This window comes from Dermacentor silvarum, chromosome 11 (assembly GCF_013339745.2).
Source record: "Dermacentor silvarum isolate Dsil-2018 chromosome 11, BIME_Dsil_1.4, whole genome shotgun sequence".
Lineage (NCBI taxonomy): Eukaryota > Metazoa > Arthropoda > Arachnida > Ixodida > Ixodidae > Dermacentor > Dermacentor silvarum.
In genome coordinates this window covers 47,266,106-47,282,579 of record NC_051164.1, presented here as the reverse complement: position 1 = coordinate 47,282,579, position 16,474 = coordinate 47,266,106, and the positions used below count along the sequence as shown (strand labels likewise).

General features: G+C 40.9%; 1 protein-coding gene across 1 annotated transcript in view; it reads right to left on the bottom strand.

Moving 5' to 3' along the window:
• LOC119432395 (uncharacterized) overlaps positions 1–16,474 on the bottom strand; it is a 215,156-nt gene that overhangs the window by 25,465 nt on the left and 173,217 nt on the right. Inside the window, exons 11-20 of the mRNA XM_049658295.1 lie at positions 13,038–13,076; positions 11,112–11,141; positions 9,554–9,601; positions 9,227–9,274; positions 8,505–8,534; positions 6,948–6,995; positions 6,621–6,668; positions 5,053–5,091; positions 3,347–3,385; positions 1,071–1,100 (exon numbers count right to left, since the gene is read on the bottom strand). Coding sequence (XP_049514252.1) covers positions 1,071–1,100; positions 3,347–3,385; positions 5,053–5,091; positions 6,621–6,668; positions 6,948–6,995; positions 8,505–8,534; positions 9,227–9,274; positions 9,554–9,601; positions 11,112–11,141; positions 13,038–13,076 — 399 coding nt within the window. The remainder of the gene's footprint in view (positions 1–1,070; positions 1,101–3,346; positions 3,386–5,052; positions 5,092–6,620; positions 6,669–6,947; positions 6,996–8,504; positions 8,535–9,226; positions 9,275–9,553; positions 9,602–11,111; positions 11,142–13,037; positions 13,077–16,474) is intronic.

Below are 16,474 nucleotides of genomic sequence, written 5' to 3'. Positions count from 1 at the left end.
AGATGTGGAACATTCATCCGTCAGAATACCCTACTTTATGTACACTTCCTCGCGTTCGCTTCGACTTGTTTTCTCTAGTTGGTATAACAAGGGATTCCTGAAGCAGTGGTATCTATAGATGGCTTTCTCGAATAATGGTCTTTTCCTCGTCTAATTCTTTACCGTGTGGCGCGGTTCAACGGCTGAGGAGACAGAAAGAAGCAGAAGATACAAACCTAGCCAAAAATTTCGTGTCTTTAATTGTATTCGCAGAGCTGGTTCCTGATCACATGCAATCGACTTTGGCTCGGCAAAGCCTATTGTCGCGAAAGGTGCATGCCAGCAAAACTGCGTCTGGGACTGCCGGTTACCTAAACCACAAAAAAACTAGCTGTACAATATGAAATATAATATCGAAAACGCGCATACCGCCGCCAGAGACAAATTTTTAATCGCGCGTAAGCAATTTTATTTGTGACCGGCTCATTGCCAAAAAGGGATCTGCATAGACTTTTGAGCGTCAATTGGTGTTTTTGGTTTTATTTTCTTCAATAATTTGTTGCTCATCAACCAAACACAACTCACGCTTTAGCTTTTACCTATAGGCCATGAAAAACTATATTTCTAGAAATAATTTGAAAGTTATTGTTGTTAGTAAGACAAAACGTAAGTAAAATTGATTCCTATCTTTCACGCGAGTTGGTGTAGTCCGCCAAGACTAGTAAAGGAACTGGCATTTGGTATTTCTTCTCAAAGGCACTCTCTAACAGCAAATTCACTTCAGCACTGATTGTGCGATAACCTGCCAAAATGTGCTCTTAGGCGGAAAAGGCTAATAACTCGAAATGTCACAAAGCATGGATTTCTTGCGCCATTTTCAAACGCAAAGAGAAACAAATTATAGAGCTGAATTGTGAAAGCAAATTTCAATTCATAAGGTAGTTTTACGTGATCTTGGCAGAGATCTCAGAAAAGGGCTTCAGTCCTAGTGCTATTTCTATACGCATTTGAAACGCATAATTAGGTGTTTCTATTTGCTGCTAGATTTCAGCGGTTACGCATGAGCACTCAAAATATGCACGAGGACTCACCGATGAGTGTTCAGTGCTTCCCGTTCCAGGCTGCAGAGTGATAACCAAGAATAATGTAATTTTGTCCAAGGCGAAGTTTCTTCTCAGGCATTTCTACGTATAAGTGCTTTCTAAATAGTACTTTCAGAGTGTTATTAGAGCCGCACCATTTTACAGGTTCAGTTGAGTAACATTTTTGGCACAACGTTTGATTTAAACCTTACAAGAAATGTTGAGGTTAAGTAAAACCTAGACTATTATGTATGATTTTTGTTTCTGTTCTCTGCCTGCATTTGGCGAACAGGCACAGTGGGCCTGCTTCTATACCTGGGGCACCATGTGCCCTAAACACTCGTCATAACAAAGTTGTCTGCACGGGAATTTCGCTTTTTTGTAGGCGGTAATATCTGTCAAGAGGAACATTACAAAACAGTCATAGTAACATGGGATGTATGCTCCAACCTCACGGAAGCTCGTAAAACTATATTGACACAAATTGGCATGCATTAGTGGCAAAAGGTCAGTGGCAAAAATTGGAGGGCGCTTAAGCTTCGCCTTTAAGATTGGAACGCGATAGCGTTATCGGGCCCCGTTCGCATCGCATTTTTGTTTCAGTGAGCTTCACCGCAGCACCGAATGTGGGAAAGCCAGCTTACAAAGACCAAGCTTACACCGATCTCCTTAAAGTCGGCTTCACTTTAAAAAGAAGTTCCTTGCTGGGAAGTACCTTGCTGGGAAAACGTTTTTCCAGAGGCAATATAAGTCGTCTTATATTAAAATGTGAAGGCCCTAACAACTTTTTTTATTATTCTAATGTTTGCTACTGCCCCGATACGCGCGCGCGTGTCCCAAACGCTTTAGGCAGGCGAAGTCCCAATTTGACCTGCCGAGCATGCGAGCGCCATCTTGATAGCATTTTCGCAAGTAAATAACCCGAGCGCGTCGTGTTGGTATGGTAGAAATGTTGGAAAAGGGGTTTGTGCTTGAGTTTCCTCGTAACAAACTTATGTTTTCTCTTACGTTCAAATTTCAATCCGACGCTATCATGCCTGTAGGCTATGGTTAAGTTGCACTTTACCATTTTTCTGACGGATTTCACAGTGAGAAATTCAATTTTTTGTTCACCAGAATCCTGCACAACGTGGAGGGATGCGCGGTCAGGGTGGTTCGGTATGATTTTCTCCTTCGCTAACACCTTGCGCCACGCGGCGGGCCTGCGCGGTCGTGGCGGTTGGGGATGATTTTTTTCCGACACGCACGCCGACATCCACGCTGACGCCGACGCCAGATTTTCTGCGACACGGGGCCCTTAACGCTATCGCGTTAAAATTTCGCTGGCACCCGCCAACAGCTGGCTTGTCCGTCCACCTATCATCATCTGATATGGATTTGACCTGAGGAGCCGCCGTAACGTGGTCGCGTGACCTTCGCAGGGACCTTTTCCTAGGCAGGTTAGTCCGATGAGACGCGTCGCGTATGCCACATAACGCGATGACCCTGACCTCCCACAGTGACTTCCATAAGGGAAAATGCTGTGTGTTCTGAAGTCCGATAACTCCACATATTCATCCACTCGCGTGCGAATGCATAGGACTTGGGACATTCGGAGAAATATACCGGCGTAAGGGGTCGATGTCGTTTGAGATCAGGGTTTGACCACAATAATAATGCCAAATATACACTTAACTAAGTGGGGTGCTACGTGTAAGAACCTTGCCGCGCTGATCTCCCTTCATATTATCCATGTCACCAAGCCGGTCTACAGCCATTATATAACATTGGGGTTCTTTGTCTTCTACACTGAAAAGACCCGTGCAGATTTTCCACTTTACACTTAGTGCTTAACAGAGTTCGGTGCTAGTGCACTTCTAATAATACAGCCTAAAATATATACGCTGCTCTCGCCCCCCCCCCCCCAAAAAAAAAGAAAATGTAAATAAAGCGAGATCTAGAAAATAAAGATTTCTTTTATTGAACCTTTACTGTATTCATCATCATCATCAGCCTATGTTTATGTCCACTGCAGGACGCAGAGCTCTCCCTGCGATCTCCAATTACTCCTATGTTACTAGCAACTAAGTCAGTTTCATATATGCAGTTTGGTTATATTGAGTGGCGCTGGTGCTACTTGCGACGGGGTTCGCAGTCTTGAGAAAGCTGATGAACTGTTTCAAAAAATGTTATGTATAATAATAACACCGAATGTAACGCAAATAAAAACCTGAGTGCTCAAGACATACATTTGCTACAAATCGTGAGCATAATCAAGAAGAAAATTACTTTGGTGTAAGACGTACCGTTACGGGTGTCGATGGTCCTGGGGTTTCTGTTTCAGGCTATTGAAGAAACATTAAAAAAACTGCTGGGGTGTAATGTTTCTAAAATTCGTTTCTTGATTCAGACGCAAGGAAGATAACTACAAGGGTGAAAAAAAGCAATCATTTTTGTCTGACATTCGGGATTGTCGTTTTGCACCTTGCAAACACTTTCCCAGTAGCTGCTTGCATATTTATGCCAAGATTTCCACTAGTGCATAAACTAGAGCACTGCACGAGCTCGGGCTTACCCGAAAGCCCGGGCCCGGCCCGGCCCATGAGCCGGGCCGGGCCGGGCCGGGTAGGGCAGTTCTTTCACGGGCTCGGGCCGGGCTCGGGCACGGCATGTCCTTTTTGATCCTAGCCCAGGCCGGGCCCAGGTTTTTTGACGCGGGCTAGGGCCGGGCTCGGACTTTCTGGTGGTGTGCATGTAACGTGTAGCGAGTTATCCTTGCGTGTCTCGACTCTGAAAAGCATGCATTTTTGGTTTCGGGCCCAGTTTGGAGCCGGGCTCGGGCCTAAGGTATGTAGGCCCGGGCCAGGGCCGGGCCCGGGTCTTGCCATAAAACTTTTGGTCGGGCTCGGGCGGGCCACCCAACGTGAAAACGGGCCCGGGCTGGGCCCGGGCTGAAAAAATCGGCCCATGCAGTGCTCTAGCATAAACAGACAAGTGAAGTTGTCATTTCTAAAATTCTTGACGGGTCTCCTAAACGGTTCTGGCATATTCTGGCATATTCTGGCAGAAGTGATCGGGGGGTGACAGCGCGGCCTTGTGTACAGCGGAACTTGTGTTACGCCTTTCATTAGAAACGCTATGTTCATTTTGCGATTTTATGGTCAGCCGTCCTTTGAAGTCAACACTCGTCAGCTATAAAGTCAGTTGGGTGTTGAAACTGAAATTCTGCATCCGAAGATTTCTTCAAGGTAACTCTGTATCCAGCGTACGTTAGCGCGCGAATTAGCATCATCTGCTTTTCCTGTCAATAAAACGTTTTCACCGTCACGATATCCATTGTAGCGAGAAGAAACGAGAAAGATTACCAGGCGTAGATTTACGCAGCCACTCTGATAACCAATATATTCCATGAGTCTATATTACTTGCTACAATGCTTAACAAAGATATTCACGAGAAGATTGAGACAAAGTTAAAACAGTGGTCCAATGAGAGAAACCTCAGGCTAGAGCCAAGCGCTGAATTAACATTGTGTTTTTGATAAGGCAATGAGTGCTTTTCTTGGCAGGATTAACATGCATACTCTTTCCCACCCCCAACAGGGAAAACAGAGGACCTCCAGCAATAGCGCTACCCTTCATCTTATCGCTGTAGCAACAAGCATCCAACCGAATTTTTCACATTTCAACTTCACTCACCCTAACTTACTCAACTGCGTTTTCCCTGCTATCACTCTACATAGAGAACAGTAACTGTATTTACACAACCAACGTGAGTATAATTGTGGCCCACACCGATGCAGTTTATGTAGTATTTACGTAATACTTAAGCTGCTAATTTGGTACTAATAACGCGTTCATTCACCTTACATTGAAGAGCGCGTCGACCACAATGATAACTGATATATACGTGTTTCTGCTTTTCTTGTCTGAAACGGTATGGATAAGTTTTGTTGTGCCAACTCATTCAAATCCGCGTCCAATTACGCTGGGGAGTAATCAGTAAAAAACTTACCAGACTAATGCTTGAACCCTCGCTGGTCGTTGGTCCAGACTATAAAAACAAATTTATTAGATTATTTGAAATAAAATTTTATACATTCCGAGCACATTGAATTGGCATGAGATATTTACACGTGCAGCATGGTTATAAAACGTAGAAATGCGCTCAACAAACATTTTTTTTATATTTTAATTGGCATCTCCGTGGTAGAGGGCTTCACACAAATGGAACGTTGTGAACCCTCATAATATGAAACTTCTTTACCGGAATGTGTTACGTTAAAAAAAGAACAATTTTCACATGACCAATATTCGAGAACTTTCAAACGACCAAATTGCGAAAGGATCACTTCCATTTAATTTCAGTATTACGAGGGGTATATTTTCGAGGGTACATGCAGCGCTGACAATATCTTTCTAAGTTGGGGATAGCATCTCAATACTATACTGAACATAGCAGTGCTAATAATTGTGTATGTGGTCTAAGTAGTTTTCCTCTTGGAGAGTTTTAGAAAACCGTGAAAGCCTACGTTGCTTCAAAGAGCTACTAAGCATGGTCAGCAGTGTAGGGAGGATAAAGACGACAAAGCGCCATGTCCAAATGGGAAACTTATCTAAACGAGAAACGCGTGGAACTAAACAAGCAACAGAAATAACAAACACATTCATTGTCAAGGTTCTAGAATACTCCTGTTGGCCCTTCAGCGCTCTTTTAAATGCTTAAATAACTCTATGCCTAACCGGTATGACGAGTCGCTATAAGAAACGTAATGTATCAAACAGAATAAATTCGAAAGTGAAAACGTTGGCGGTAGTTTGTTTCGAACATGCGACACCAGGGGTCTAGTACGATATGGTTGATAACGACCGATAAGGGTTGATACGTGTGTCTACTGTTCAGATCAAGTTCGATAAGATTGATGATGGCACCAGGCGGCAAGTAGATGAACAAATGGTGAATGCTTATGCATACATAGACAGCTCCAGTAGGGTTCCTGCATGAATTGCTTTTACATTCATTGTAGACATGTTATGCCCATGCAAATATATCAGAGAATCCTAAATTCATGTATAGCGTGTTTATAAGGTAACATTCCCTGTGCCGCCACAGTAACATATTCGGGGGACTCTTGTAACATTTGTAATTGCTAAAATCTTTTGGGGCGTGACAATTCATGTTTATTTCAAATGCTGGACATAATTTTGTGGAAAGAGAGAAACTGATAAATTAAAGGCAGGGAGGTTAACCAGGACTGAGCCCTGTTTGCTACCGTACACTGGGGGAGGGGGAAAAGGGGAGGGAAAGATTAGGAGAAGAAGAGAAAGTCCAATGTGGATATCGTTGGCGTGGTAACAGTTTTCGTTGTATCACTATCAGTGATTCAGTCCAGATCACAGACTGTCACTCAATCCTGTAGTTTTTAAAAATCGCACGAGCGCCTTTGTGGCCTTTTGAAGATGCGATACGCGAGGCCATGGTCCCAAGGTCTTGTTCAAGGTTAACTGTTTCCTATCCAACTGATTTAGAGCTGTGCAGAGGTCATCTCTTTCGTTTTCACAATATATTTTTGTATGACTTACCGGGCCAGGTCTTGTATGCTCTGAGGTAGCTGTTCCAGGTGTTACAGGCTAAAAGGGTAAATTAACAAAATGACCCTAAATTCATGAAGTTTATAATGTAATATTTCCTGTGCCACCGCAGCACAAGCAGTTCAAGTTACCCACTCTTAAGATAGTTTTTTAGACATTTTACGTGCATATTACTCGTTAGAATATATACCTAACGTAAAGAAAATTATTCCGATTACTCTTGTAAAATTTCTAATTGCTGAATTTTTCTGAGACGTGACAATTCATATTTATTCAAAATGCTGAATATAGTTTTGTCCATATTTATGTATGACTTACTGGGCCAGGTCTTGTACGCTCTGAGGTAGCTGTTCCAGGTGCTTCAGACTGAAAGGGTTATTCAACAAAATAGCAGTTGTTCGTCTTATTCATGCTAGGGAAGTTGCATTATGATATAAACACATGGGAGCATTTTTTACATTAGAATAATTACCTAATGTGAAACCATTATGAAAAAGTTTCCTAATGTTTTTTTATACCGAGTCTAACTAGGTCCTGCATCTTTCTCATGACCTAGCTCGACGAAACATTTTAGTCGAAACATGTACAACGATTTGCACGAATTACATAAAATTGTATTTATTTGAGTCATGTGCATGAGAAAACATTTTTTTTCGATCTGGGCTAACGTGAAAATGCATTATTTAACGATTACTATTTGTCACTTCGCGAAGCAGGTAGACCGCTTACCACGTGCAAGAAAATAACTAAATAAGAACAAGATATATGACGCACAATGAGTCGGTCATCTTATGATTAGCTTAAATATGTGGAGCGTTCGTCCAAGGGTTTCAGAGTGCGCTATCTAATGTACAGTTCCTCGCATCGGCTTCGATGTGTTTTCTCCAGCTGGTATAACAAGGGATTCCTAAAGTAGTGGTATCTATAGGGGGCTTTCTGTGATAATGGTGTTTCCCTCATCTAAATATTTTTCGTATGTTTCGTGTTTCGGCGGCAGATGAAACAGAAAGCATCAGAAAATAGATAATTAGCCAAAAATTTCGTGGCTGTAATTGGATTCGCAGAGCTGGTTCCTGATCACATGCAGTCGACTTGGGCTAGGCAAAGCCTATCGCCACGAAAATGAACCTGACTGCAAAACAGCGTGTTTAACAGCCGGTTGCCTAAACCACAAAAAAACTTGCTTAACAACGTGAAACATTTTATATAAAGCGCGCATACCGCCACCAGTAATGAATTTTGAATCGTATGTAACAGTTTTTTTTTCTGACCGGCTCATTGGCAACAAGGCATCTGCATAGGCTTTCAAACGTCGATTGTGGTTCCTGGTTTTATTTTCTTCAGTGATTTGTTTCACAACAACCCAACACAATTCAGCTACTACCTTTTACCTACACACTATCAAAAACTATATTTCTAGAAATAATGTAAAAGTTAATCTTGTTAAAGTTAAACTCGTGCGCCATCTTTCGCATGAGTTGGTGTAGTCCGCAGGACTAGTAATGGGACTGGCGTTTGGCATTGCTTTTCAAAGGCACCCTCGAGCACCAAATCCACGTCAGCCCTTATTGTTCGATAACCTGTCAAAATATGCACTTAATTGGAAGAAGCTAATAACTCGAAATGTCGCAAAGCATAGACTTCTCGAAACATTTTGCAAACGCCAAGAGATACAAATTATAGAGCTGAATTGTGAAAGAAATTGCAATTTATAAGGTTGTCTTAGGGGATCTTTCCAGAGATCTCAGAAAAGGGCTTCAGTCCTAGTGCTACTCACATATGGTTTTGAAACGCTGAATTATTAAATACTTCTATTTGCTGCTAGATTTCAGCTGTTACGCATGAGCGCGCAAAATGATATGTTTGAGCACTCACCGATGAGAGTTCAGTGCTTCCCGTTCCAGGCTGCAGAGTGATAACCAAGCATAATGTAATTTTGTCCAAGGCGAAGTTTCTTCTCAGGCATTTCTACGTATAGGTGCTTTCTAAATAGTACACTTTTAGAGTGTTATTAGAGCCGCACCATTCCACAGGTTCAGTTGAGTAACGTTTCCGGCGCAATGTTTGATTTAAACGCTAAAAGAAATGTTACTTAGGGTATCTACCTGATTTAAAGCAAAATATTGGGGTTACTCTTGTAAAATTTGTAATTGCTAAAAGTTAGTGGGACGTCACAATTCTTGCTTATTTCAAATGCTGAACATAATTTTGTTGAGACAGAGATAGAAAATGATAAATGAAAGGCAGGGAGGTTAACGAGGACTGAACCCGGTTTGCTACCCTACACTGGGGGAAGGGACAAGGGAGGGAAAGATTAGGAGAAGAGAAAGTCCGCTGTGGTTATCGTTGGCGTGTTAACAGTTTTGTGCTCTGTATCATTGACAGTGACTCAGTCCGGATCACAGACATTCACTCAATCCTGTAGGTTTTAAAAATCGCAGCAGTGCTTTTCTGGCCTTTTGTAGCTGCTATATGCGAGCCCATGGTCCCAAGACAGAAAACCGTTCAAAATGAACGGTTTTCTATCCAACTGATTTAGAGCTGTGCAAAGCTCATTTCATTCGTTTTCAAAATATACGTATTTATGTATGACTTACCGGGCCAGGTCTTGTATGCTCGGAGGTAGCTGTTCCAGGTGTTACAGGCTAAAATGGTAAATTAACAAAGCGACCCTAAATTCATGAAGTTTATAATGTAACATTTCCTGTGCCACCGAGCACAAGCAGTTCAAGTTTACCCACTCTAAGATTGTTTTTTTTAGATATTTTACTTGCATATTACTACTTAGAGTATCTACCTAATGTAATGAAAAATATTCCGATTTACTCTTGTAAACTATTGAATTGCTAAATTTTTGGGACGTGACAATTCATATTTGTTCCAAATGCTGAATATAGTTTCGTCCATATTTATGTATGACTTACCGGACCAGGTCTTGTACGCTCTGAGGTAGCTGTTCCGGGTGTTTCAGGCTAAAAGGGTTAATTAACAAAATAGCAATTGTTCATCTTATTCATTCTGGGGAAGTGGCATTATGATATAAAGACATAGGCCTTTTTACATTAGAATACTTACCTAATGTGAAAGCGTTATGAAAACATTTCCTAATGTTTTTTATCGAGTCATATTAGGTACTGCATCTTTCTCGTGACTCAGCTCGACGAAACATTTTGGTCGAAACGTATACATTCATTTGCATGAACTACATAAACTTATAATTATTTGATTCCTGTGCATAAGAAAAAATGTTTTTCGATATGGGCTAACGTGAGCCTGCGTTACTTAACGATTACTATTTTTTCTCACTTCGCGAAGCAGGTAGACTGCTAACCACGGGCAAGAAAATAAATAAATAATAAGATATGACTCACAGTGGAGTCCGTCATCTAAGATTAGCTTAAATATGTGGAGCATTCATTCAGTGACTTCAGAATACAGTACTGTATGTACACTTCGACGTGTCCTCTTCGACGTGTTTTCTCTAGTTGGTATAACAAGGGATTCCTGAAGTAGTGGTATCTATAGGTGGCTTTTTCTGATAATCGTGTTTCAATCGTCTAAATCTTTTTCGTGTGGCATGTTTCAGCGGCAGAGGAAACAGAAAGCAGCAGAAAATATATAACTATCCAAATATTTTGTGCCTATAATTGAACTCGCAGAGCTGGCTCCAGATCAGATGCAATCGACTTGGGCTAGGCAAAGCCTATTGTCACGAAAACGAACATGACTGCAAAATTGCGTCTGGAACTGCCGGTTACCTAAATCACAAAACAAACTTGCAAAACAATATCAAAGATAATATGAAAGACGTGCATACCGCAGCCAGAGATGAATTTTAGTTGCATGTAAGCAATTTTTTTGTGACCGGCTCATTGACAACTAGATATCTGCATAAAATTGAAAAAGCCCAATTGTTCTTTACGACTTTATTTTCTTCAATAATTTTTTAAACAACAACCCAGCACAATTAACGCACTAGCTTTTACAATACACGATAAAAACTATATTTCTAGAAATAATTTGAAAGTTAATGTTGTTAGTAAGAAAAACGTAAGTAAAATTGATTCAAATCTTTCGAGCAAGTTGGTGTAGTCCGCAAGACTAGTAATGGGACTGGCATTTGGCATGGCTTCTCAATATGTACTCTCGAACAGCAAATCCACTTTAGCATTTATTGCTCGATAACCTGTCAAAATATGCACATAGGTGGTAAAGCATCATCACTCGAAATGTCGCTAAGCTTAGACTTCTTGAAACATTCTGCAAACGCCAAGAGAAATAAATTATAGAGCTGAATTGTGAAACGAATTGCGATTTATAAGATTGTCTCACGTTATCTGGCCAGAGGTCTCAGAAAAGAGCTTCAGTCCTAGTGCTACTCAAATAAGCTTTTGAAACGCGGTATTATTAAATATTCCTATTTACTGATAGATTTCTTGCGGTTACGCATGAGAGCGCAAAATGATGTATTAGAGCACTCACCTTAGAGTGTTCAGTGCTTCCCGTTCCAGGCTGCACAGTGATAACCAAGCATAATGCAATTTTGCCCAAGGCGAAGTTTCTTCACAGGCATTTTTATCTAAAAGTGCTTTCTAAACAGTAGACTTTCAGGGTGTTATTAGAGCCGCACCATCTGACAGGTTCACTTGGGTAATATTTTCGGCACAATGTTTGATTTAAACCTTAAATGAAATATCGAGGTTAAGTAAAACGTAGACAGTTATGTGAGTTTTCTTTGTTCTCTGCCTGCATTTGACGAACAGACAAAGTGGGCGTGCTCCTATGCCTGGGGCACCATGTGCCCTAAACCCTCGTTATAACAAAGTTGTCTGCGCGTGAAATTGGCTTTCTTATAGGCAGTAATATGTGGCAAGAGGAACATTATAAATGAGTAATGGTAACGCGAGATGTGTGCTCCAACCGTGCGGAAGCTCGTAAAACCAAACTTGAAACAAATTGAATTAAATTGAATTGAAATTTATTCTCCTTGAACAGATACACAACGAAGGAGTAGCCACAAAAAGCTACTGAAATTAGTAGCTTGACGAGGTGGCTGCCCCTTTACACAGCAGCAGCAGCAGCAGCAGCAGTTATTAAACAATTTTCATACAAATTACTGCTTTTACTCATATGTACAGACAATGATTGCACAAGATAACATAAGCATTTTGCAAAAGACAAAGGCAAGCTTCAGATTAATCAGCATATACAAGAAAATAGATAAATAAATACAGCATAGTTCGCAGAAACTGATTTCGCCTTGTTTATTTTTTTGACAACTGTGACACATATACAGATTTGTTGGCAAAATTATTGAGCAGAGCTGGAAGAGTAAAAGCGATTGATTGTTTCGCATAGTTGTTTTGAGGAGTAGGTATGTACCAAATATTGTGGTGACGGGTAGTGTATACGGCAATATTTTCTCTTACTTTTGAAATCTCGCTGTAAAAAGAGTTTCTTTTTTGTGGCCGAACAGTATGTTGGCATGCGAAATTGGCATGCGAAAGTGGCAAAAGGTCAATGGCGAAATTTCGCTGGCACCCGTGAACAGCTGGCTTGTCTGTCCACCTATTAACATCTCATATGGTTAGACCTAAGAAGATGCCGCAACGTGGTTGCTTGACCTTTGCAGTGACCTTTGCCGAGAAGTGTTTGTCCGATGACACGGATCGTTTGTGTCGTACAACGCGATGACCCTGACCGGCTACAATCACTTCCACACTTGCAAAAATGCTGTGTGTTCTGAAGCCCGGTAACTCCAAATATTCATCCACTCGCGTTGGAATTCAATGGACGTGTGACATTCTGAGAAATATACCGACGTAAGGAGTTATGTCGTTTGAGATCAGGATTTACCCACAATAATAACGCCAAACATACACTTAACTCAGTACAGTACTATGTGTAGGAAGCTTGCCGCACTGAGCTCCCTTCATATTGCCCATTCCACCAAGCTGGCCTACAGTCCAATAATGAGTTTGGGGTTCTTTCTGTTCTACACGGGAAAGACCCGAGCAGATTATCCGCTTTCCGCTTAGTGATAAGCGGAGTTCGGTGCTAGTGCACTTCTAATAATACAAAATCTATTTACGCTTCTCTCGGGGACCCCCAAAAACGTTGAATAAAGAGACATTTAGAAAATGAAAATTTTGTTTAATGAACCTTTACTGTATTACTATTGGCTAAGTCAATTTCATATTTGCAGTCTCGGTATTTTGAGAAGCTGCACGCTGCTAATTGCGACAGATTTCGCAGTCTTCCTGCAAGCTAATGAGCTGTTCCAAAAAATCTTATGTATAAATATAACACCGAATATAACGCAAATAAAAACCTGAGTGCTCAAGGCATACATTTGCTACAAAGCGTGCGCATAATCAAGTAGAAATTTTAATTTTCGTTAAGACTTACCGTTACGGGTGTCGATGCTCCTGGGGTTTCTGTTTCAGGCTATTCAAGAAACAATAAAGAAACTTCTCGGGTGTAATGTTTCTATAATTCGCTACTTAACTCCGACGCAAGGAACGTAACTACAAGGATGAAAAAAAGGAGACATTTTTGTCTGACATTCGGGATTGTCGTTGCACCTTGCAAACACTTACGCAATAGCTGCTTGCATATTTATGCCAAGATTCCACGAGTGCATGAACCGACAAGTGAAGTTGTGATCACTATAATGTTTAACGCATCTCCAAAAGGGTGTATATATTCTGTCAGAAGTGTTCAGGGGTGACAGCGCTGCCTCGTGTACAGGGGAACTTGTGCTACGCCTTTCATTAGAAACAGCTGTTTTTTTTGCGATTTTATGGTCAGTCGTCCTTTCAAGTCAACACTGGTCAGCTATAAAGTCAGTTTGGTGTTGAAACTGAAATTCTGCTTCCGAAATCTTCTGCAAAATAATTCTGTATCGAGCGTTCGCGTTCGAATCAGCATCATCTGTTTTCCTGTCAATAAAAGTTTTCATCATCATCACCATCTCTAGTCTAGCGAGAAGGAACGAGAACGATTAGCAGGCGTAGATTTACGTAACCACTCTAATAACCACTACATTCCGTGATTCTATATGAATTACTAGAATAATACGAACACAGACATTCACGCTAAGATTAAGACAAAATTAAAACACTGGTCCAATGAGAGATATCTCAGGCTAGAGCCAAGGGTTCAATTCACCTCCTGTTGTTGTTATGGCACCGAGAGCTTTTCCTGGCAGCGTTAACATGCGTACTCTTTTCCACCCCCAACGAGGAAAAGAGAGGAATTCCTGCAAAGCCCCTTCCCCTCGTCTTCTAGCTGTACCAACAAGCACTCAACCGAATTTTTCACATCTCAACTTCACTCCCCTTAACTTACTCAATTGCATTTTCCCTGCTCTTATTCTAGATAGGGAACAGTATCTGTGTTAACGTCACCAAGGTAAGTAGTTGTGGAGCTCACAAATACTGTTTATGTAGTATTTAGGTATTAATTAAGGTAATCATTTTCGTAATAGTAACGCGTTCTTTCACGCTACATCGAAGAGCGCATCGATCACAATAAGAACTGACATACGTGTTCCTGCTTTTCGTGTCCGACACTGTATGGATACTTTTTATTACGCCGACTCATCCAAATCGGCACCCAGTTAAGCTGAGGGGTAATTAGTCAAAAAGTTAGCATGCTAATACTTCAACCCTCGCTGCTCGTTGGTCCGGACTACCAAAAGAAATTGTTAGATTCCTTGAAATAATGTTTCATGCAATCCGAGCACATGGAATTGACATAGATATTTATACGGGGAGCATAGCTGTAAAATGCAAAAATGCACTCAACATTTACTTTATATTTTATTTAGTATCTCGGTGATAGACATCTTCACACAAATACAGCGTTTTTAACCCTGATAATATCTAACTTCTTCACCGGCATGTTTAAAAATAACAAAACAATTTTCACGTGATCAATATTAAAGAAGTTTGAAATGACCAAACTACCAAAAGGACCACTCCCATTTAATCTCAGTAGTACCAATACATATTATATTTTATAGGTTTCTTGTAGCACAGCCAATATCTTTCTGAGTAGGTGCTAGCATCCGAATGCTATACTGAACATATCAGTGCTAATGATTGCGCACGTGGTCTAAGCTCTTAGCTTTAAAAAAACGTGATAGCCTACGTTGCTTCAAAGGGCTACTAAGCATGATCAGCAACGTAGGGAGGACAATTCGATAGGATCTTAAGGTGCATAGAATGGCTGATAAAGATGACAAAGCGCCATGCCCAAAGGTGGGACTTATTTAAACGAGAAATAAGCGGAACAAGCAACAGAAATAACAAACATATTTAGTGTAAAGGTCCTAGCATCCTCCTATTGGCCCTTCAGCGCTCTTTTAAATGCGTAAGCATTTCTACTTCTAAACCAACCGGGAAACACGTCCGTCACGTAAGACCAATTCCTATCAGGAAAATAATGTATCAAACAAATTAAATTCCAAAGAAAAAACGTTGGATGTGGTGCGTTTCGAACGTACGACTGCACGGATCCAGTCCGATAAAGTTCATAACGACCCATAAGGGTCAATAAGTGTTTATACATGTCAAATGAAGTTTGATAAGCTTCATCACGACACCGGGTTGCGTGGAGATGAGCAAGTGGCACAATGATTATGCATACTTAGGCAACTCCATAGGAGTTCCTGCGTGAATTTTTTGTGCATTCATCGTAAACACGTTATGGCCATGCAAATATATAAGAACAACCGGACTTCATTTAAGGCGTGTTTTTTCCTGTGCCGCCATACTGGATTGCTTTCCGATATTTTACTGGCACATTACTACTTAGGGTATGCACCTGACATAGAGCGAAATATTCCGATTACTCTTGTAAAAATTGTAATTGATAAAATTTTGTGCTACGTGAAAATTCATCCTTACTTCAAATGCTGAACATAATTTTGTCGAGAGAGAGAGAGATAATTATAAATTAAAGGCAGGGACGTTAACGAGGACTGAACCCGGTTTGCTACCCTACACTGGGGGATGGGAAAAGGGGAGGGAAATATTAGGAGAAGAGAAAGTCCACTGTGGATATTGTTATCGTGGTAACAGTTTTCTTCTCTGTATCACTGTCAGTGATTCAGTCCGGATCACAGACAGTCACTCAATCCTGCAGTTTCTTGTTTTTTTTTAATCGCAGCAGCACTTTTCTGGCCTTTTGTAGCTGCGATATGCGAGGCCATGGTCCCAAGATAGAAAACCTTTCAAGGTGAGCGGTTTTCTATTCAACTGATTTAGAGCTGTGCAGAGCTCATATCATTCGTTTTCAAAATATACGTATTTCTGTATGACTTACCGGGCCAGGTCTTGTATGCTCTGAGGTAGCTGTTCCAGGTGTTACAGGCTAAAAGGGTAAATTAACAAAAGGACCCGAAATTCATGAAGTTTATTATGTAACATTTCCTGTGCCACCGCAGCACAAGCAGTTCAAGTTACACACTATAAGATTGTTTTTTAGACATTTTGCTTGCATATTACTCCTTAGAATATCTACCTAATGTAAAAAAAATATTCCGATTACTCTTGTAAAATTTGTAATTGCTAATTTTTTCTGAGACGTGACAATTCATACTTATTCCAAATGCTGAATATAGCTTTGTCCATATTTATGTGTGACTTACCGGGCCAGGTCTTGTACGCTCTGAGGTAGCGGTTCCAGGTGTTTCAGGCTGAAAGTGTTATTCAACAAAATAGCAGTTGTTCGTCTTAATCATGCTGGGGAAGTGGCATTATGATATAAACACATGGGACCATTGTTTACATTAGAATATTTACCTAATGTGAAGCTCTTATGAAAACGGTTCCTAATAT